At 43.9% G+C, this 23,229-nt stretch overlaps 1 protein-coding gene across 9 annotated transcripts in view; it reads right to left on the bottom strand.

The window, feature by feature from the left end:
• Nucleotides 1-23,229, bottom strand: part of NEDD4L (NEDD4 like E3 ubiquitin protein ligase) — a 289,828-nt gene that overhangs the window by 45,148 nt on the left and 221,451 nt on the right. For 5 of the 9 annotated variants that reach the window (XM_037034990.1, XM_037035015.1, XM_037035006.1 and 2 more), the window contains 7 exons: nucleotides 19,807-19,868; nucleotides 19,538-19,640; nucleotides 17,737-17,903; nucleotides 9,143-9,272; nucleotides 7,838-8,014; nucleotides 5,470-5,544; nucleotides 3,795-3,854 (listed from right to left, as the gene is read on the bottom strand). In XM_037034990.1, the coding sequence (XP_036890885.1) occupies nucleotides 3,795-3,854; nucleotides 5,470-5,544; nucleotides 7,838-8,014; nucleotides 9,143-9,272; nucleotides 17,737-17,903; nucleotides 19,538-19,640; nucleotides 19,807-19,868 (774 nt within the window). The remainder of the gene's footprint in view (nucleotides 1-3,794; nucleotides 3,855-5,469; nucleotides 5,545-7,837; nucleotides 8,015-9,142; nucleotides 9,273-17,736; nucleotides 17,904-19,537; nucleotides 19,641-19,806; nucleotides 19,869-23,229) is intronic. The other 4 variants (XM_037034997.1, XM_037034981.1, XM_037034973.1 and 1 more) reach the window with 2 other exon arrangements.

The following is a 23,229-nucleotide window of genomic DNA, read 5'->3' as shown; positions in this document are numbered from 1 at the left end:
AGGTAAAAACACAACTGAAATGCAAGAAAAGATTTGTGCAGTGTATGAAGAAGGTGCTGTGACTGATCAAATGAGTCAAAAGTGGTTTGCCAAGTTTCTTGGCACTGTTGATATTTTGGCCAAATAATTCTTTGCTGTGGGGCTGTCTTAGGCATTGGAAGATGTTTAGCAGCACCCCTGGCCTCTACCCACTACAAGCCAATAGAAGCAGATAGCCAACATACTCAAAATATCCAAATCAATAAAGCTATTGGTAAAAATGAAAATTTTTTTCCCTTGGAGAAAACGTAACGAACTATTTGGCCAATCTAATAACTCTCTGAGCCCAGCTCCTGCCTGGGCTTATCCCATCTTGCGTGTTCTCTACTGACAACGTGCCCTGGCAGAGGGTCCAATCAAAGGGTCTCTCGCCCACTGCGGGGCTCTGGATTGGCCTGATGAAGGATGCTATCATGTGACTTGGGGACTTCAGTTAATGAGGCTCAACAACACACTCCAGAGAAAAACTGAGGTCATGGCAGCTGCCTCGGTGATTATTTCTGAAACACGTGTAACGGGCAAGGCAAGAGTATTTGCAAAAGAACCTTCTGCTAAAAGTGCAGCAACGACTTTGTTGACATGGTTCCAGCTAAGGGCCGAAGGCCCCGTACTGGTTAATTCCAAGACTCTGACCACACAGCATCCCGGATAGAGGGGCAGGGCCTCAGCAAGGGCAGAAGAAACACCAACTCGCAGACTTGGTCCCCACACGAGTATTCGAGACAGATGAATTCGTCTACAGCCTGAAGCCCTTCCCTTCCTCCTCCTCTAGCTGTGGCACCAACCGAAAAGAGCTACTGCCGGTCTACCTTTTATCTGGGCACTATAGGAAAGGACTCTGCCAAACCGAGTTAGAGCCAAGCTGCACTCCAAGTGAGTGTCAACTAGTCTGTGTGGCAAAGTGTGACCCACTACTGTTTATAGGGTGACCAAAAGTGCTTCGGCTAAGTGAAGTCCTACATGGCATTCGCCCTTTTCTTGCTCCTTGTTGAGTTATTTTGGGGGAGAGGCAATTAGATAGGCCCTTAGAAAACTCTGTTCTGGAAACCTTAAGGGTAGATTTACAGTTATAGCATCCTTGGAAAGGATATTTATGAGGAGCCTGATAAACTAAAATAGCTTGGCTGAGTCGAGCACCATCTCAGAACAGACTTCTAAAGCTGCATGACTCCCAGCACAGGGTACCAGCCACCGGTTTCTTTTCATAGGCCCAGTTAATACGACTAATCAGATCATGGAAAATGAGGAGTGTCGTAGAGAACACTGGCTTTGATTAAAATGTTCATTTTCCCTTCTCCTGAGCACTGAATCGGGAACCCATAATACAGTTCCCTTTATGCGAGACGGTGTCATTAAAGTCTTTCTTTATAGACTTCTTTGCAAACGACCATGAGAACAACCTGTACTGATGGCTCCACTTGTGTCTCAAAACACTGCCGCCCACCACGCTCCGGAGGGGGGCACAGGGCTCCGCGTCCCCATACAGAGCACGGGAGGGGCTGCCCTGGGGCCATGGCCAGATTCCTACTGGCGCGCGCTCACACGTGTGTGTGTGCGCACGCGCGCACGTGTGTCTCTAATTAACTTGTTTCTGAAGGTAGGATGTGTGTAGGGTCCTACCTTCAGAAACAAGCTAATTAGAGACTAGTTAAAGCTGCCAGTAAGTGTCATTTAACACCCTACAGCTTTTCATCTGAGTAGACTATCGTGTTTCGTAAGGCCAGACAGCCACGGCACTTCAGCTCATAGGGGCTCCATTTCTCTCACGTAAATGAAGAACTCAACTACATTTACCCCAAAAAAGTCTCCACCTGCTTTGAGAGGATGATGATCACAGGTGCTCCGAGGCTCGCTCAGACCCCGCCATCCCTGTCTCCTCGGCTTATTTTCAGATCTCTGCAGCACAGGCCAGAGGGCCGTGCTGGCCCCTCCCTGTTTATCTCAGGCACGGCCCGTGCTCAGCCAGCCGGCAGAGCAGTGATTTGTGGGAAATGAAAGGCTTGTGTCCTGCAGGTGAGAACTGGCATTTGTTATGCTATAGAAATAAAGGCACTGCTAAGGCCAGAGGGATGCACCAGGACGGCAAGTGGAACCTGGTGTGTGGGACCGAACGAGCGGGGTGGGGGGGGCGGAATGCTCATCCACATGGGAAAACTGTACAAACTGGTGCATTCACATCATTGAATATTACGTAATTATTAATGTGTCCCAGAGGAATGACTGTAGGTGAAAAATAACCAAGTTGCTAAGTAATATGTACATGAGATCCCGGTTTTCTGTGAGTGTGCGTGCGTGTGTTTGTGAGAAGAGAACACAGCCGCAGTGAAAGAGTGTACACTCCAGCATGGGGCTGATGGAGACAGGGACAGGAGAGGGACTAAGAGGCGGGTACTCTGGTGGGAGATGGAATCGGAAAAGAGAAAGTAAAGGGCACTGGTGTGAGGGAGCGTGACTGTGGAGGAGAAGCAGAGGTGGTTCTTTCAGACCCACCGAAACTTCGAATGTGGCCATAAAGTAAGACGGCTCGTTGCGGCCCAAAGATGGGCAGGTGCACAGGGAGCCAGAGAGCAGGCAAAACATTTCGGAGCTACCCCTGCGGCCCAGGCCTTAAAAATGGAAAAGGAAACCAAACCCACATTTTTGATTTATTGGTGGGGGAGGGGAGAGTCCAGGCAGGAAGAAGAGCGTAGAGCGAGGGCCACAGGGATCGCGTTCAGGGGGTCACTCTGCCCTGCCAGGACGCTCTCACCATGGAGCCCAGCCCTCTCATGACCTGTCTGTCCTGTCACCGAACACCACAGCTACCAGGACACTCCAGTGGGGACAGCAGGTTCCAAGGCCAATCAAATGCAAAAGTGGATGAAAGATGATGCTCATTAGCACTGAATCCTGCTAAAATTACCTCATGAAGTGATCTGTCTACCTTGCAGCTTCACTGCCCCAGGAATTCCTAGTGTGCAGTTGGAAACGTGCTGGTTCACTGGGAAGTTCGTGACTTCTGCTGGAGACTAAGCCTGCCCCGCCCGACACAGGACTTTCACAGAAATTACTGTGGTTCAATAGCTTAAATGAGGCTGACTTTTGCTGAATGGCAATTTGACTTTGTGTACAAGGCTAAGCATTAAATTCTAACCATACAACTAAATTGTTCCTTTAAATCAACAACATCCTGCAGAAATTAGCCCTTGTGTAGGTATTTAAAGGTATATAACAATATCAAATATGTGGCTTAGACAAACACCATTTTTTTCCTTGACCTTTCAAAGGTCAAGGGAAAGTATGTGAATACTTGTTTGTTCCTGTAAGGAGAGTCCCTGGTAGCAGAAAAAGGTCACTGGTTCAAGTGCCTGATACAGAAAACCGAGCCCAGTGTTAAAATGTGGCAGAGAAAACACCAGAGAGACCACTCTGCCTGCGCACAACCAAAAATCCACTTGTACAATCGCATGAGGCTCCTGCAGCTTCCCTGGTTCCCTTCCGACCCAATTCATTTCCCTGATGGTCAGACGAAACGTATTTGACCAAAGCTTAGCAGTGTTCCTAACAAAACTGTAAGACTAAAATTGGCTCCATTTTACCCGGCACCTTCGAACAATGTGGAAGTGAGAGGTTTAAAAGAAAAACTGAATCTCTGCAGCACGAGAAAAGTTGATGTCATCCAAAAGCAAGAAGAAAAAAAAGAGCATATTCACCATTGTACAAATATTAAAACCAACCCATAGTTTTGCCCTTAAATTCTGCAAGGGTAACATTACCGTTGACTCCTCACCACCTGTGACAGTCGACGCGCGCGCTCTCCTAGCCGGGGCACTGGGCTGTTAAATGATAATCCGCATCAGTGAAATGCACTTAGGGAGACCACTGGATGATGAGCCAATCAGGAAATCACTGCTGTGTCACAGCCAGTAAGCAGGTGACATGAATCAGAACCCTTGAAAAGCCACCCTGCCTGAGGAAAGCTGAGCACTCACTGATGACCGGAGATAAAAAAGGATCCCCATCAGCCTCCCACCAGAGCAGCCTTGTGGGGGGTGGTGGGGGGTGGGGAGGTGGCCTTCCTGTGGGTACACAATGAAGTGATACCCTCAGTAATAATGATGTGAGAGGTCTTACTGGGGGGGGGGGACGGGGGCGGGGGCGGAAAACCGCTATGGTTTTGCAACCACCGTTAAATAATTAGCCGGTTCTTTAATCTGTCAAACTCAAACTTCTAGTAAGAAGCCCCCGGTGATCAGTGACTTTACAGCTTCACAGAGCTCAAGGAAAGAGGGAGGACCCATCCGTTTCCAGGAAAATGAGATTTTTGGCCAATAAAATTGACATGGATTTTGAAAAGGGGAGAAGATGCCATTGATTCAGCAAGGAGAGTCACAGAACCCTTAGGCGGAAGCCCCACGAGTTGGACGGAGCTCACTGTTGTTTGGGGGGAAGCCTGGACTGAAACCGTCCCAGAAAGGAAGCTGCTCATCAACCAGCGCATCCACCGGAAGGCGCGAGTGAATCTATGGTCTTGACTGTGCACTTGACTAGTGTACTGGTTACCTCATTTTGTACACATAGAAGACTACAACCTGGGCAAAAATATCCTTCTGAGTGGTGCAACGGAGTCCACGGTAGGGAAGGCACTGTGATTTCAAAATCTGTCAGTGCGCTTTCCCCCATCACCCAGGATAAGCTATTAGTGCTAAAAATAATGGAGGATTTGTAGTTGTAATGATATTGGTTAGGGTCACGCATCCAACCGAATGTGCTAAAACCACGTCTTTTCTCCCCTCAAAGAAGAAACAAATTTACACAACATTTCTTACTTTTAATGCGTATACCAAGCATCTCCCAAGACAGTTCTGGTCTGCCTTTGGATGGGAACATACACTTTTCTGTATGTCCATTACTAAACACCCACCACTCTTCCTTATTTGCTGCTAGTTATAAAAGCTGTGGGAGAGCGGGAACAAATGATAGCTAGTTCTTTGGTCAGGAGAGCTGCCTTTAAAGAGAAGGTACAGAGGCTGTGTGGAGTTAAGAGTTTAGGCCATTTGTCAGAGAAAGCCACAGTTGCTTCCCATCTGGAAGAGTTCTTCCCGTTTAGAGGGATTCACCATGTTCTCAAAACACCAGGCACTGGAGCATAGCTTAAGTTCATTTTTAAAAAAATGATCGTATGTTTTTAGTTAAGTCAACATAATGTTAATTGGCATAAATTTGGCTGAAAAACTAAGCAATGAAGTTTTTGCCATTTTAGAGACTTTGGTGGCAAAAATAACTCTTTGTATTGGAAATCCGCTCTCCTTGGGCAATTTGATGGGGAATCTGAATGTCGCATTTATACAGTAAACGGATTTGCACGGGAAGAACTCTTCCTCATTAGCCCCGATGATTTTAAGTCAAAGCCGAAAGAGCCAAGGGAGGGCGGGGAAATGAGGGGGTTACCGGTGGTAGATGAGCCTGCTCTGCGACCACCTCGGTGACACTGCAGGACCTCAGCCTCGAGGAGGGCTCCCTCTGCTGGAGGGGAGGAAAGGACAGGAGCATCAAGGAAACATTCTTAGAAAAACCAGTTTCATTGGCTTACCACTCAAATCCCATTCACCACTCTACGGTAATGGAAGGTAGTAAACGAAACATCGGAGTAATGAGAGTGATCCTTTCGAGTCATGTTTCTGCAATTTTCATCCTCAGTGTTCAAAGTAGACTGTGGTGTGGTTGGTCTTTAGTTATTTTAAGTAACAGCAGAAGAAAACAAGGACAAAACATGACAGGGGACTCGACAGGCCACCATCACACTGCAGGGTTGCTTTAAAACTGGAAATAAGAAGCTGGAAGTCTAATAATCTGCTTTGGGATGCAACTTTTAGGTAAATTCTAGTGTGAGATGAATAGAAGAAGGGTATTGATTTATTTTGTTAGACAATTATTGACTGCATGAACAAAGAACCAACTGGACTCTGTTATATCCAGAGAAACCCAAATATAATCTTGTGCTACTTCTGAAGGGTCGGGTATTTCCAATTTTAGCTTCTTAATGGAGTTGAAGTTGTACAGATAAAAAATGAGGAAAAACAGTGACGTTAACCTCAGAAGTCTAATGTGTAAAAGTATAATGTTTCTCTCACTAGTTTGCATTCATCTGCGTAGTTTTTTGTTTTTTAAGAAAGCCTAATGGATCCAATCAGAGAACACAGCAGGTGACACACATAGACAAAGCCAGGGGTCTAATGAGCGACAGGTTCGTCTCTGGGACAAGCGTGTGGCACTTACTCATTGTTGACATTTTGCAATGATAACTAAAATGGGAGAAGGTTCAAAGAAAGACTCTGGGACAGTGACGGGGGTGGGGGACTCCCGGCGTCTTCTGCATTTGTCACGAAGGGTTCCTTCTCTAGAACGAGTTCACCCTATGGTTCTGGAACAAAGCGTCCCTCAGCCAAACTGGAGGAGAGTCCATATTCTCCTCTTTCTTGGGCACTCTTAGGTAATAGTTCCACCAGACTCAACGCAATCTTAAGATAGTTTGGACACGAGCACTTGGACGTTAAGGATACTTCATACAGCTTTGATAAGCAAATGTCGGAGCTCCTCAGACAAATAATTAGGAGATGCTAACTTAATATTAACGCTGAAGAATACTATGATTTTTCACTTGGTAGACCAAAGGTGTCTAATTGCCAAAATTACTGTAGTACTTACTTCCTTCTATAGCTTTTAAATATATGGCTTCATTGCTTATATTGTTTCCATGGCAACGGTTTTACCAATTCAAATGTCCCATGTATGCAAACTCTTTTCTTCCTGCCCCTTTAGTACTAAATTTTCGTCTCAGTGGTATTTCTCTTTCTGAAAAAACATTCATAGAATTTTAATCTAAAACCATATTAACTAAGTAATCACTGCAACTCACACGGTATGGGCCAATGGTGCCTTTTTAGATAAAAATAGCGCAACCGAAGGAGTAACGATTGTGTTGAGTATTCACTTGCTTTTACAATTTATGCAGTCAGTGCCCCTGTCCACTTACATCTGAGATGACAGTAAGGGTGACTATTTTTCTAGGGTGCCATTTTCAGTGACATCACTACCGTCTTGACAACAGAACATCTTGAAGTTCAATTTCTCAAAGAACTGAGGCTGCATTTGTTCTCAATGCATAAGCAGGAACTTTCTATGGGCTTTTTCTGTACCACTTTGTATTGTCAAACACAGAGAGGTCTCCATGGCTTCTCATCAGGGTTGAGCTCCACCTGAAGCTTCTAGAAAGTGTCCCTAATAGGTGAGAACCCAAATTCAAATGCTACCACTGATGTAAGTATTCCAATGCCACCGCCCTTGCCAAGGACTAGTTTTCTGGGGCTTCGGAGGTGTCTTTTATCTCCTGTCCTAACCTTGTCTTCATCTGTGAAATGAGAATGATAGATACGCAGTGTTACTTAAGAGGATCAATTAGGAGGTCCAATGTCTCCTCTATGTCCCAATGCAAAATGCCACCTTTTGTGACAAAAGTACTACATATGAGCCTTTGACTGGGAGAAGAAATGCCACAAGGTTAAAGCTGGCACTTACAGGAGTCAGGAGCTCTTATTATTCTCTTACATTCTTTTCAAATCAAGAAAGATGCTCACCTACTTGGGCTAATTTGGATATAGCCCTGCTTCTGCTAGGTTAGAAGGAACTTTGGAAAATGTCAGTTATCTGGGAGCTGGAAGACCCTTGGTCCTTATCTGCATATAAGACTCTCTTAAAGCAACAACAACAAAAAAAGATAAAATATGTGCTTGACTTCTCAAACAGGACGATTACTTACAATCAAAGAACCAAACTGCTCCCCGTTGGAGTCTGGAGTGATCTGAAGTCTCCTGCTCAGTTCCTCAGACAGCTCTTGAGGGCTGGTCCGAGAGCCTGGGGAGGAGGGGGGTGGGGGCAGTGCCAGACTGAGGGAGTCTCCAGCGACAGTCATTTCTTCTGAAATGGTCTCCCAAGGCTATCAGGGAAGGAGACGCTGAGTTAAACGCTAGGAATGAGGAATCCTTTCCTCCCCTCCCCAGCAGTAACAATCACCATAACCATAATTAACGTCTACTGAGCACTTAGGAGGCAGACAATCTTCTTAAACATCATGACAGAGACATGACTACTACCTTAATTAACAGATGAGGAACTGAGGCACAGAGGGTGACCTGCTAAAGGTAACAGTGTTAGGAAATGGCAGGACCAGGTCTTGAATCAAGGAAGCCTGGTTCCAAGAGCTGTCCCCCTGGTCACTTTACAGTCCCACCTCTGAGCTGTGACTTCCTTCTAACACTTGTTCCTGAATGCATGGGTGAAAGAAACAATCTCAGGAACTCACTGATGCTTTCCATGGATCTTCTTGTACTCTAACTGCGGAGGATTCACACTGAAAACAGTGGAGATGCTATAATCTGTAATTAAATACTGGTATAAAGTACCCTTCAGTAAAATTTTTTATGGAATCCTTCATTTTGATTCCATAATTTCTCCAAGTTTGATCACTGGAGTATTTTGCAAATGATCTTCTTCCTAACACAGTGTCTTTCGTGGGTTATTAAGTAAACAGAGTTGTTGAGGCAGCACAGAAATCACGGTAACTGTTAATTTGTTCTTCAATTCATAACTTTCCCCTCCAGGATTTTACCATGAACATTTCAGAAGAAAATTATAAACATTTCTATTCACCTACATTTGTATTTGCTTGGTAATAAATTTCTTTTGTGATGTCAAATTATTCAGTAAAAGCTTATATTTAGTACCCAAAGAAGTTATAGGGCTCAAGTGCACTAATAGGGTAACCGTGTTGCCATTTAATAAGATGTGGTTAGACCCTGGGGAAAAAATTATAGAGTGAGAAAAATACTAAGATTCCCATACAAAGAATAATGTCATTCCCTTTCGTAATGATATAGATACTTCTTCACCAAACATGACTCTTATAAGCACTTTCTAAATTCCTATCTCGATGGTTGTTAGCTAGCTGTGAGGCCACGGGCTTTATTTTCTAGATGGCTTTTATGGGGAAAAGAAATCACAACACAGAAGCAAGCTGGGGACAAGGAAGGGGGAGGTGCAGAGTGCAGGGGCCGGGACGTGGTACCTCGTTGTCTCCACCCTCTGATGGCTCGGGCTCCAGGTCCTCGCTGATGTGCCTTCGAGAGCGGAAGCGCCGGTGCGCCGCCTCTTGGTTGATCTGCCGGATGTTGCTGTCCGCCTCGGGGGACGCGTCCCTGAGGGCGAGGGGATGGAGACAGGAGACCCGTGTCAGTAAGTGGATCTTTGATAAGAGCCCGAGGTCTGTCGGGGGCCTTACACGCCCAAAGTGCCAGCGCTCTGACGTTCAACACACTGACAGTGAGACGTTGACCACGACGGTTTGGCCAAAGTATCATTCTAGGTTCATTTCCATCACATAAATACAGCTCTTAAATGCATGCATCCATCACAACATATGGGTGTCTTTCAGACACACACATCAAAATGGACTGTCGCAGTCAAGAAAGAGGAGCAACTGAGGCTCTGGTGATGTTGGGCCTCTCTACGGAGCGGTGTGAGGCGTGACCCGGCTAGGAGGCTAGCCACAACAAAGCAGCGACTTTTGGTCATTAACAACAAACCATAGTGTGCACAGGGCAAATTCAAAGCTGGGATCTGGAGGGACGTGCTGCTTATGCTCCACACATTTTTTCAGCTCCTATGGATCCCCTTTGGACAGAATCTCAGATGTGGGACACTGCGTTTCTCCCCGATCAGCTACTTTTTACACTCAAACATCAGGCGCTAACCTCCCAAATCACCTGGGGTTTGCGGAATACTGATACTTCATACTCTAGTTTTTGCTGTTGTTCATACAAGTAACTCTTTTAGTTCTGGATCTGAAAGCATCGATTCTACTTTGAAAACTTTTGCAGTAAATTACAGGCCATCACCCTCTGGGAGAAATACTACTTGGAGGCTTTTAGGGAAGTTTAAATGTCAAGACATTTTTCAGAGAAAACTTGCACAGACTCTTCATAAGACACTATACTCAGTTCACAAAAAAATGGTGTCGCTAGTTAATATTTCAAAATATTTGAAAACATTATTTCAGATTAATTGAAATGCAATATTTAGTAAGGTGCTTTATTATAGATTTTTTCTAAAACACAGGCTTTAAACATTCTAATACAGTTTCCAACTAATGAACAACTACATCCCAATAAAGAGCCTGTTGGGCCCCTGAACAGTGACTAATTTGCAACTAGCAGCCCTGTATGCAAATGAACAGGTGAGTCTAATGCCAGTTTGAGACAGTTGAAGTATTTCCAACAAACATCTTTATACTATTAACTTTACTGGTAAAGGGGTAGCATAAAGGTTAGTTTTATTTAATTCATATTAGAATGATAATTTTTTTTATCAATGTATGGTTGCTTCTGGTGCATCCCCTGCTGGGAACTGGCCCCTGCTGGGAACTAGCCTGCAACCCAGGCATGTGCCCTGACTGGGAATCGAACCCTGATCTTTTGGTTCACAGGCCCGTGCTCAATCCACTGAGCTACACCAGCCAGGGCCCAGAATGATAATTCTTTATTATGAAATTCTGAATTAATGAAGTTTTTCTGCATCTGCACACCCAATACACAAACTTCTGAACTCACATGAAAATATATATCCTGCATATTTTAGAGTGATACTGAAGTATAACCAGTCTAAAAATAGTACACCAGATAGAGACACCTTGAGAAAAATGGACAATTATGGCCATATAGAAAAGAATTAAAATCAAGGAATGTATAAGTATTCTAATAAAATTTCTAAAACCACAAAAACAAAATGATAAAAAATGATACTATTGGATATGTTAGAAAATGTAGTATTGTTATTTGTGATTTTATGTTGTTGCAGTCATTTTTATATGACATTGATTCCTTAAACACACAATAATTATAAAAAGTAAATACACAATGTTGTCAAACTCACAAAAATTAGGTCAGAATGATAAGAGCTTCATAATGTATGCAAAATATTTCAGTAATGTCTAAGAAGGCCAAGGAAACTACATTATCCTGTTTTGCTTTTTATTAAGGATGAAAGCAGTATCACTTTATGATGACTGGCTTTACTTAAAAATATTTTATATATTCAGAACTCCATTGAAATTTTAAATCATCACTTGAAATACCAGTCTTCATTCATTCAACGCTGAGTGACTAATGTTTGCACCCTGGCTGTGTGCCGGGTCTCACACATACTCGCATTGTTATAGGGATGCCCGAGAGACTGAAAAAAATAAAGTTTTTATATTACTATGTCTGCATTTTATCTCTCTCAGAAGCATACAAAATTCCATTATTTTAGAAGAACTAATTGTTTTCTTTAAAAGGGGCATTTAAAATCAATTATGCCAATCTTCCTTACCCAGCATGCTCAAATAATTAGTAATCTGTGTGAACCAGAAGCAACTGAATAGCATAAAGAAGCAGGATACCTCTGATTTTGAAATTCCAAACATAGGCTTTTATATAGAGTTTCAGTGATAAAATGAAAATGTTCACACCATGGAGGGCATTTGTATTTAATTAAGCAACTGAACAAGAAGGTTTGAAATGAAAGTTGTTGAGACTGACTGCAGTTTTAATGGTCACTAGTGGGAAGACAAACATGCAAAAATATTTCTAATCTGGCAAATTAAATCAAAAATGGTTTTATTAGGGGCAAGAAGAAATATAAGAAATGGCTACTTCAATTTTCTTCAGTCATTAATTTCATATGGGTATTCTTCATTTGACTTTCATGGGCAAGAAAAAACACAAATATATCAAGATCAGCGTGTCATTTACATTCACATACATTAGTGGCTATAATGATGGCCTGAGTTGCCTAGATGTGACTGAATTACTGCTAAGACAGGGGAAGATGTATAGTGTTTTAGAAAAAGAGCCCCCCCCCTCAAAAAATGAGTGAAAATAAGTGAGTTCAACAAGTTCATCTTCACTTGTGATCTTAATGTAATAATTTTTCACCATTTAAAAATTATAGTTTTTACAGTAAGAAAAGTTTACAGTTTATGTGTAAATAGGAAAGGGGCCAATCTAAAATTAGGGGTGTTTTAAGAGCCACCGTTGGACTCAAGGGGGCTGGGGTACCTTTTATGGTCCCCCAGCTCTTAAGTGGTACAGCCAGGCCTAAACCTGCCCTAGACATTCCAGGAAACCATGTGCCTATCACCGCTTTCAGAAGTGACTCATTCACAGACATTCCTTCAGCTGAAGGCACCAGCTGGGCTCCGACCTTGTGCCCAGTGCTCAGGGTGAACCTGTGAATAAGAAGGCACTGTCCCTGTTCCCCCAGGGAACTAGAACACTCTGCTCTGTACCTGACTGGGGGAGAGAGCACTTTACAGGAATGCCCGACTGAAGAGACACGGTAGCCTGGGGAAGTTGCAGTTCCAGGGTTGTTTGCTTTTCGGTGAGGGAGGAGGGATCTAGCAAAACCACAGAGCCACAGAGAGAAAGGAAGAGAAAGCAGCTGGTGTGATGCCACTCGGGTGCGCTGCATGTTCGTGACGGGGGGCAGAAGAGGGTGAGTCAGGACGAGACAGGGTGGAGAAGGACCTTGTAACAACAGCCCAAGGGCACTGAGGTTATTCATGGGGGGAAACTTTTCATGGGGTTAAGGTTCGGGGCACAAGTTTGTGGTAGACTGGGTGAGACTGAGTCACCCAGAGAACCTCTTAGCACATGGTAACAGGTAATCCCTCTCTGACTTCCTCAAATACAGCCTTGTAATAAAGACACTTTTTTCCTCCAAAAATACTGTAGTATTATTTTGTGAAAACTGAATTATGGAAACAATTATCTTTTAATTAAAACAATTCTTTAACAGACTGATAACAGCTGGCAAAACTGAAGCAGTAATCAAAAAAACTCCTGACACATGAAAGCCCTGGACCAGACGGTCTCACAGGAGAATTCTACAAAGCATTTAAAGAAGAGCTAACCCCTATCCTTCACAGAATATTCCAAAAAATGCACGAAGAGGGAAGACTCCCAAGCTCTTTTTATGAAGCCAGCATCATCCTAATCCCCAAACCAGATAAAGACAACACAGAAAGAAAACTATAGGCTAATATTGCTAATGAACACAGATGCTAAAATCCTCAACAAAATATTGGCAAACTGCATCCAACAATACATTAAAAAAATCACACAACCATGATCAAATGGGATTCATCTCAGGGATGCAAGGATGGTATGATATTCACAAATCAATAAACATAATATATCACATAGACAAAAAGAAAAGACAAAACTCACACGATCATATCAATAGATGCGGAAAAAGCATTTGATAAGGTGCAGCACCCATTTATGATGAAAAAACACTCAGCAAAGTGGGAATAAAGGGAGGATTCCTCGACATGATAAAGGCAAAATATGAGAGGCCTACAGCCAACATCATACTAAATGGGCAAAAAACTTAGAGCTTTCCCACTAAGATCAGGAATAAGACAAGGATGTCCACTTTTACCACTTCTATTCAACATAGTATTGGAAGTCCTAGCCACAGTGATCAGACAAGAAAAAGAAACAAAAGGCATACAAATTGGAAAGGAGGAAGCAAAACTGTCATTGTCTGTAGATGATATGATAGTGTATATAGAAAACTCTATAGGTTCTACCCAAAACCAACTTGACCTAATAAGTAAATCTGGCAAAACAGCAGTATACAAAGTCAATATTCAGAAATCAAAGGCATTTTGTACAGCAACAATGAAATATCAGAAACAGAAATCAGGAAAAAAATCCCATTTGCTATAGCAATAATAAAAATAAAGTACCTAGAAATAACCCTAACCAAGGAGGTAAAAAACCTGTACTCAGAAAACTACACAACTGAAAAAAGAAATTAAGACACAAATAAATGAAAGCATATACCAGATTCATGGACTGGAATGATTAACATCATCAAAATGTCCATACTACTCAAAGCAATTTATAGATTCAATGCAATCCCTATTAAAGTACCAATGAATATTTCACAGATATAGAACAAACATTTAAAAAATTTATGTGGAACCATAAACAAGCCTGAATAGCCTCAGCACTTTTGAGAAAGAAGAACAAAGTAGGAAGGATCAGAATACCTGACATCAAACTGTATTTCAAGGCCACAGTAATCAAAACAGTCTGCTACTAGCATAAGAACAGATACATAGATCAATGGAACAGAACACAGAGCCCAGAAATAACCCCGAATCTCTATGGTCAATTAATATTTGACAAAGGGGGCAGAAGCATAAAATGGAGTAAAAACACCTTCTTCAACAAATGGTGTTGGGAGATCTGGACAGCTACATGCAAAAACATGAAACTCAACCACCAACTTACACCATATACAAAAATAAACTCAAGATGGATAAAAGACTTAAGTATGAGTTGTAACACCATAAAAGTTCTAGAGGAGAACATAAGAAGGAAAATCTCAGATATTCCACCCAGGAAACTTTTCACTGATATGTCCCCTAGAGCAAGGGACATAAAGGAAAAAATAAACAAATGGGACTTTATCAAAATAAAAAAGCTTCTGCCCAGCTAAAGAAAACATTAGCAAAATGAAAAGGGGACCAACTGTATGGGAAAATGTAATTTCCAATGATACCTCTGACAAGGGTTTGATCTCCAAAATACATAAAGAACTCCCATGACTCTACTCCAGGAAGACAAACAACCTAATTAAAAAATGGGCAAAGGATCTGAATAGACACTTCTCCAAGGAGGACATACAGAGGGCCCAGAGACATATGAAAGAATGCTCAGCGTCACTAGCCATTAGAGGGATACAAATTTAAACTACAATGAGATACCACTTCACATCATTCAGAATGGCCATTGTAAACAAATCAACAAACAACAAGCTGTTGGAGAGGATGTGGAGAAAAGGGAACCCTAGTGCACTGTTGGTGGGATTGCAGACTGGTGCAGCCACTGTGGAAAACAGTATGGAATTTCCCCAAAAAACTAAAAATGGAGCTGCCTTTTGATCTAGCAATTCCACTGCTAGGATTATACCCTAAGAACCCTGAAACACCAATTCAAAAGAACCTATGCACCCCAATGTTCATAGCAGGACAATTTACAGTATCCAAGTGTTGGAAGCAACCTATGTGCCCATCAGGAAATGAGTGGGTCAAAAAACTATCATGCATTTACACAAAGGAATACAAGGCAGCAGAAAGAAAGCACTCCTACCCTCCACAACAGCGTGTATGGAACTGGAGAGCATTATGCTAAGTGAAATAAGCCAGGCAGTGAAAGACAAATACCATACAACCTCACCTATAAGTGGAACCTAACCAACAAAACAAACAAGCAAGCAGAATGCAACCAGAGACATTGAAATCAAGAACAAATGGACAGTAACCAGAGATGAGGTGGAAGGGGACAATGGAGGGGGGAGAAGAGTTGTCAAGCAACATGCATAGAGGACACATGGACAAAGCCAAAGAGGGGTAGGATCGGAGGTAAGAGGTGGCAATGGCTGGGGTGAGGTGGGGAGAAAAACTAACAAAAAACAATTATTCTTTAATTCTGGAAGGCTCCTGGCAAAGCCACATCAGGTGAAGGAGAAAGAGCCCGAAGTTCTCGAACAGTTCAGATGAGACAGAGGGGTCACCACGGACACTCACTCTCTCCTCACCTGACCCTTCTCTCACTTTCTCGAGGACACATCTGCTGGAAAGGGGCCACTCCACGCGCTCCACGAGTTCCGCCCAGGGTTCCGCTGACACCCTTCCTGGCCCCACCTCTCCTTTGAGCATGGTGGCTGCCTTCACTGATGGGGACAGCCATGCCCCTGACTCCTCCCTAAACTACATGTGAACCTGAACTTGGATGAGGAACTGCATTTTTCCCATGTTGCTTCTGGACTCCTGATTTGCCAACATTACACAACTTCCATCTTCTGTTTTGGTTTCGGTCTTTGGGACACAGTCACCAAAGATGGTATGTTTAGAAAAACACGGGATGTGTTTTCTCAGTAATCCCCTCATTCGTTTCACAACTCTGTGAGGCAGAGGAAGTTGCCATGCTCAACATCCACCCTCCAAACAGAGACTTCCGTTTACACGACAATTATTAATGAAGATGAACATTTTTCATATATATATGTTGCTAGTAGTCACTTTCCTACAGAGGTCACATGACCCTCTGGTCCCCACGGAATGCTACGTTTTAAGGTACTTTATTATGATGTCCAGCAAAGGCAGATCATGGTGTTTTGCTTTGAGTATCGTTACCTAGAGTTCTCTGATCTGTACATATAACCAAGTCCAAGGTGAGTCCATTTCTTTTTTAACTACAAACAACCAGAGTACTCAATGGCTTACAATACTTTTAATAGCTATGGCCATTAACCAAAGGGAAATGGTAAAAAATAAAATAAAATGAAAATAAAATTTAAAAATTGCTAAATCATTTCCATGGGAAAAAAATTACAACAAAGAAGAGTTCAGCATGCCCACAACGTTCAGATATTCACGCTGTCCTGGGAGCGATGAGCCAATGATGGCCAAGCCGGGCAGTTGGAGCTGCCTGAGAACAGCTGCTATTCCCAAGAACCCACGTGGGGGCTTCGGAACCACTGGCCCTTTGCTGTTGCAGATTCCTGAAGCCCTATCTCTAAACCAACAAAGCCCAGACCAAACTTCTTGGCCCCCTTGCCCACCCAGAATCATGTGCAGAATATCTTCGCAATTTCTAAAGAGAAAAGGGTTATCGGCATCACCACCCATCACACTGCTGATACCACTTGTTTCAAAAATATCATTAGCAAATTTCCTTCAGAGTCTGGGTGAAGGAGAAAATTATCTCACCTGATACACTTGACTTTTAGTACATATTGCAAGTTATAGACTCATTGATAATTACTTCCTTATCTTGCCTGCTAAGGAAGCTTGGCTACTCATGCAACTCAGGATGGCTAGAATAATTTTTCTTCTCCTTCTTTTAATACTTTGTTTTTACCTTTTATTGCATATTAGTAGTTTTAGGTCCTGCTGTATGCTGTGATTTAAAAACAAGCTACTTCAAATTCTTTTTTATAGGAGCTGAGGTTTAACTAGTGTTTATTTCCTATCACCAAACCAAAAATTGCAAAGCAAACAAAATAGTAATCAGTGTGCACTGCGTCCCTGAGGCTGGGGAGGGAGTAGAACAAACAGTAATTACTAATTCTGACTTTGTATTCTCCCATGTGTTCTTAATTATATCAAGGGGGTGATACAGAAATCTCCCCAAAAGGGAAAACAAAATTTTTGAGAGGGTTTCCAAATCAAATAATTAAAGGGAATAAAAATCCAAAATCTTTAGGAAAGAGTTCCATTCCGCGTTAATGAGCAGAGGAAACCGCAGAAGGAGGAAAGGACAGAGTCATCACACGTAAGGTAAACCCAGGAAATGTAACCCCTGCTTTACATCTCAAGAATCCATAGAAGGAGGACAGAACGTGATAAGAGGCAAGAGCTTCCTCATCACAGCTAAATTCTGACAGCTGCTGCACTCCTGAACTCAGTGAAGAGGAACCCCAGGGCTCCACATAGACATGTGCTTTTCTACCCTGAGCCTTCTTTCCCAGCCTCGTTCGGAAGAGCCACTGCGTCCACACTAACTGCAGTGGACAAGAGTGTGCTCCTGACCTTTGCTCAGTACTCACATTAAGCTCGGTCGGTGCCACTGCGTGGTCCGGTTGTTGTGGTTGACATAGTAGGTCCGACCTAAGTTGTCCACTTTTTCTTCCCAGCCTGGGGGCAGAGGAGGTGGAGGAAGCTCCTCCTGGTGCTGAGAAGCTGAGTCATTCGAGTCCACGACTTCCCACCCGTGCTGTGGAGTAAAATCAGATGGAAGGTCTCGAGGCGGGTTCTTCAGGTGTGTGGCAGGAGGCACTGAGTGTGCAGTCTGCGTCCTGGCTCGGCTGTACTCTGGCTCTTGCAGTGGCTGCATGGGCCACATTTGGAGAAATTCCCCCAAAGCGGGGACAACACCTTTTCTAGAGAGTCTTAAAAACATTTTGAGCAATGGCCAACAAAGACTGTGCTGCCTCCTGAGGTGACTGTACTATAAGGAGCAACAGAGAGTGGGATGTGTACAGTCTGCTGTGTTACTAAGGCACATGACATACTCCTTTGGTATTTCACGTTTTGACCTGTAGGCCTCCAGGGGCCAGACAAAGCCAAAGCAATGACATGGGTCATGTTACAGTGATGTCTTTTCAACACCTCCCTAAGGGAAAAGGGAGCTGGGCAGATAAGCCATACCGTGCTTGCTCTAACAGACACCACAGTGCAAGCGACCAGCAGACCCGGGGCTCCATTGTTCCCTAGGAGGATGGCACCACGGCTGGCTTTGGGGACGAAGCTCCCACTCTGCATCTAGTGCCATCACGGGAGCCATAAGAAGTGTGGGCACTGTGGCTTTCTGCTTAGATGCTCCCCACTTCATGCTGGGGCCACATACACAGGCATTATGGCACCAGAGTTAAAGTTCCATTTTTGCAACACATATTTTAGGCATTAAGTATTCCTTCCTCACATCCCCTAGTAAAGTCTCTGGAAAATTAAGTAATTCGTGGGTTACTGCAGTTGGAAGGCTAGAAGAGGGTAAAAAAAAAATTCCTTGGATTTGAGATAAAAATCTGCTGATGTGCTTGTGAAATCTTAACATTCATGACTGTCTACCACCCACTCACTCCTCCTCACAGATGAAACCTCACAGATGAAACCCTGCCTGGAAATCCGACCTCCTGGGCTGAGGGAGGCTTGGCGGACTTGCCCGTAACACACAGTCACATATCACGTATACACAACAGCTGCAAACAGATGTGCAAACAAGCCACAGAGAGGCCTTGTGTAATGGGCATTTTTAGGACACGATGAGAATCTGACAAAATAGCACCATCTGAAGGGGGTGTGCTGGTAAGGTGCAATGGGACCCACGGTACAGGTACGGGGCCAGGGGGGACACCAGGAGAATCCCTCCGGACGGCCCATCCCAGAGTGGCATTTCCAGGGCGGAGCTTTCCTAATGCGTGCTCTCTGTCACCTGCCGGCCAAATGAGCAGGAACCTGGAAAAGATTTTCTAAATCCCTTTATCCACTTTGAAGCAATTCCAAGTGCTAAGAGGAATTTTACAAAGAGCTGAAAGTCCAAAGCAATCAGAGGATTAAATACAGGAGGAAAATTTCACATAGGGCTGGGACTATTCATAAAATATGGATTTAGCATTTTGTAATGAGAAACCTCCATAGTTATTAGTGTCGTAACATAAGAAGTCCATCTTTTTTTACTAAAAGCACACACACTGGTAGATTATCAAATACAGATTCATGGGCACTTTTAAGTTTTTTCCACCTTAACCTTTATAAATTTTATGTGCTTAAATAATAAAGTCTTAAGGTGGATGACTTATTAATCCTAGGCAGGGAAGAGAGACCAAGGCCTGGGGTGCAGCTGCTCACCTCTGCGTCACCCCGTTGCTCGCCATTCTCTTCGTCTTGACCTCCGTTTTTCGGCATATAGGCCATTTTCAACCGCAAGAATCCTTTAACTCGAGATTTATGACTACACAATAGAAGAAAATTGGTTGTCAAGTCTATGGCTTGGTTATATCTTTCATAGGATAACTTTTGAAGAAAGCTAAAACAAGAAAAGTTGCCGAAGCTTCCCCAGAAAAAAACCAATAACCAAGGCATAAAGGATAGCTCTTCCCAACCCCCCAAGTTCTTACCTTCTCGGTCGGAGGAGAAAGTCCTTAAACGTGTAGGGTCGCTCCATGGTTGGGTCTTCTGTCTACAGGGAGAAAAAGTGTCAACACTCCTGACAGGCTCTAATTTTAGATACACCGAACTGGATTACGGAGAGCACGTTTTCATTTCAAAAGATGAGAATGGGGAAGGCAGAATCTGTTCCTCAATCAATCCTTGAGAATTAGTCAAACATTGTAGAGGTCACAGAACTTCAACCGCTCAAGATCCACTAGATGTCACTATCAACATCCATTTTTAGGAGCCAACCCCAGCCTTAGACAAATGGCAAAATGATAGTGGTCAAGGCCAAGTGTAATTTCTAACTGCAGGGTGGAGCCCTCAGTCTCCCAGTGATTAACGTGGGAGAACCAGTGGTTGCTGGTGCCTCCGTGTCTCTGTCACTCAAGAAAACTGACCATGGAGTGAAGAGGAAAACACGGGCGATCTCATCTGGGAAGGCAGTTTTACCTTACTTTTAACATTAAGGGGTCATATCACCAGCCTCACATCATTGAAAGATGATCTGCTCCACAGAGATAAATGTCCTATGAGGCCCCATGAATCTGCCTCTTGCTGATGCTCATTTCACGAAGCTATGAACGGGACTGCAACACTCCTCCACTCGTCAAAGAAACCAAGACTGTGCCAAATCAGCCGGTTAAAGCAAGCAGGAAATTCGAAAAATAATTGTTATTATTTCAGGAATTTTTAAACACTGTATTTAGGAAAAGCTCAAAGACCTAGATCTTTGCCCTGACTGGTGTGGCTCAGTGGGTTGGGCGTCATCCCACAAAGCCAAGGGTTGCAGGTTCAATTCCTGGTCAGGGCACACACCTGGGTTGCAGGTTCAGTCCCCGGTTGGAGTGTGAAAGAGAGGCAGTGGATCGATGGGAGAACTGAGTCTGAGGGCCAAGAATGAAAGTGAACCATGAATCTAAAAATCTTTATCTGGAAGCATTTAGTAAGTACAGGGCACTGAGGAATCAACAAGCAAAGGGGAAAATGAAGTTTCTTTTCTTTCTCATTATCAGTCTTTACTCTTCCCTGTCAGGGGACAATGACAGAGCTGACATGGCCTCCTCGGACCACTGTGGTTGGTCACTGAGGCTGTGACTCTCCAGTGTGCAGTGCAGAGTGCACCCCGGCTTCACACCCTGCTCCCTGCCCGTCTCTTTGTCTCCCTGGTAGAGCTCCGGCCTGGGCTCTCACAATGGCCCACCAGGCCCACCAGGCCCACCAGGGCATGGAGTGAATCCGGGGACCCCACACTGCTCAGTGAGCCGAGGAGGGCCCGTGTGCCCAAGGTACCAAGACACCAAGGTGCTTGTAACTTTGTAGCATGCATCCGCGCAGGGTCTGCTCCTAGAGAGGTTAGGGTCACTCGGACCCTCTCATCTTCCTGGTAGGCTGCCCGGGGTCAGGGATTTTATAGCTGAGGAATTTAAAAGCCAGGTTTTCCACCAAAACACCAATGGCCGCACCCACATGCCTGTAGGGCTCCAGCGAGGGAAGGGGGTTCTGCAGCAAACATCGTCATGAAGTTTAAAATGTTCCTTTTTCAAAATCACACACTCAAAAACACAAAGCAGAATATTTAAATTATTAAAAATAATTTCCTAACAATCGCGAGGGATCAGACTAAGTTCAGTTCTGCTGCCCTGCATCTTTTCCATCAAGCTCCTGCTTCAGAAAACACCTTCATTCAGATGTTGCCAGACTCTAAGACCAAATCAAGGCAGTTAAATTTTTTTGAAAGAATAAGGTTTGTGATCTCAGACAACAAGGGGAAGCCTCATTCCCGGTTTAAAGTGCCTTATAATAAATAAGTGTATATGTATGTCAACACGGAAGCATAGAAAATGAACAATTTTCCTAACACCAATTTTAAAAATAGCAAAGAATTGCCATTCTTTATCTTAATTTCTGTAATCCGAAGCTTTGGGACCTTTTCCTATTAACTCAGTTAAATATTCTCCATATACCAGGTATGCAGAACTAGAGAGAAACAGCCCCAGGTAGGGGAAAAGCTCAATGAAAAGGTGTCAGTAAAACTGATGGGTTTGGGAAGTGGCCCCTCTTCCCCGCGCCCCACACCTGGCCACTATGGGTGGATTTGCACACGGACTCCCGTTATTTTCAGGTCACACACTGAACAGGACCTGAGCGCACATTCAGTTCCCTCCAACAGCCAGAACCACGCCTTTTTGGCTCCAATCCTAACCCCTGCCACCCAGTATGGCAGCTGCTGACGGCCATAGGTGCCTTTTAAAATTTAGATTTCAATAAATTAAAGTGAGATTAAAGGATAAATCCAGTCCCTCCGCCACATCGGTCACATCTCAAATGCTCGGCTGGCACGTGTGGCTGCTGCCCGTGGCAGCGTTGCCGAGCTATTCCTGAGGGAGGGACTTGCTTCTCTGAACCTTCCTCAGATTAGGACCAGGCCTATCAGCAAACATCTTCAGAAGGAACAGACAGATTCTCTATGAGCTGCTGAGGCTGCACGAAATGAACTAGTGATCAAACACCCGTGATTCAACGCCAATGTCTGAGATTCCTTAACCCTCGAGAAAGGCCAGGGCAGTGCCCCTCTGACTCACGTTACTACTCTCCATTAGCTTCTCTCATTACTACTGAGATAGCTTACCTAGTTTCTTTTGTCTAAAATTGGATGATTTGGGCAGATATTAAATCCACAGGCCACATGTAATCTTGAGGGTCACACAGTTATCAGGAAAAGAAAGACCACCCATTGTGCATTCCGCAAAATATATTCAAATGCTAACTACTCATTTTACATACCCATGCTTAGGTTACCACAAAAAACATAATCAACATAATGACAGCATGCAATTTTCCCATGAGTGTCCCACAAAAGTGAGCGGGCACACACACACACACACACACACACATACACACCAGTGCAGCTCAAAGGCCATGTCCACTCAGAATACGCTAGTGGGGTTCCATCCCACTTGCAGGATAAGAATGCACCTCCACCCGTCTCCTTTTGCCTCCTTTGGAGTCCATCTCCCAGCCTGCAGTTGGCTCCATCAAGCCAGACCGTTTTCAGCGCGGAGGTCCTGGGTCTCCAAAGGAAGCTCATCTCTCCGCAGATGCAAAATTGGGAAGCCCCGTTCCTCCGCTGGCTCAGCCCGTGCAGAAGTCCTCTGTAGCACTTGCCCTTCTGCTTCTTTAACTGGCTGTTTTCTATTCTAGCCCTGAGCCTTGGCACCTTCTTTGAAGGCTCACTCTTGCCTCCACCAAACCCAAAGCCCAGCTATTCCCTCCATGGACTTGGTCTCTGAAGAGGAATTGTCAATTCCTCTTGGAGAAGAGGAACTGTCTTCTCCTCTCAGGGAGGGGGCCCACCCAACATTTCAAAACCAATCTGCTACTCAAAC

Source organism: Sturnira hondurensis, unplaced genomic scaffold, assembly GCF_014824575.4.
Source record: "Sturnira hondurensis isolate 20B ecotype Veracruz unplaced genomic scaffold, ASM1482457v3 Scaffold0001872, whole genome shotgun sequence".
Classification (NCBI taxonomy): Eukaryota; Metazoa; Chordata; class Mammalia; order Chiroptera; family Phyllostomidae; genus Sturnira; species Sturnira hondurensis.
The sequence above is the reverse complement of the archived record's forward strand: the minus strand, read 5'-3'. Positions and strand labels throughout refer to the sequence as shown.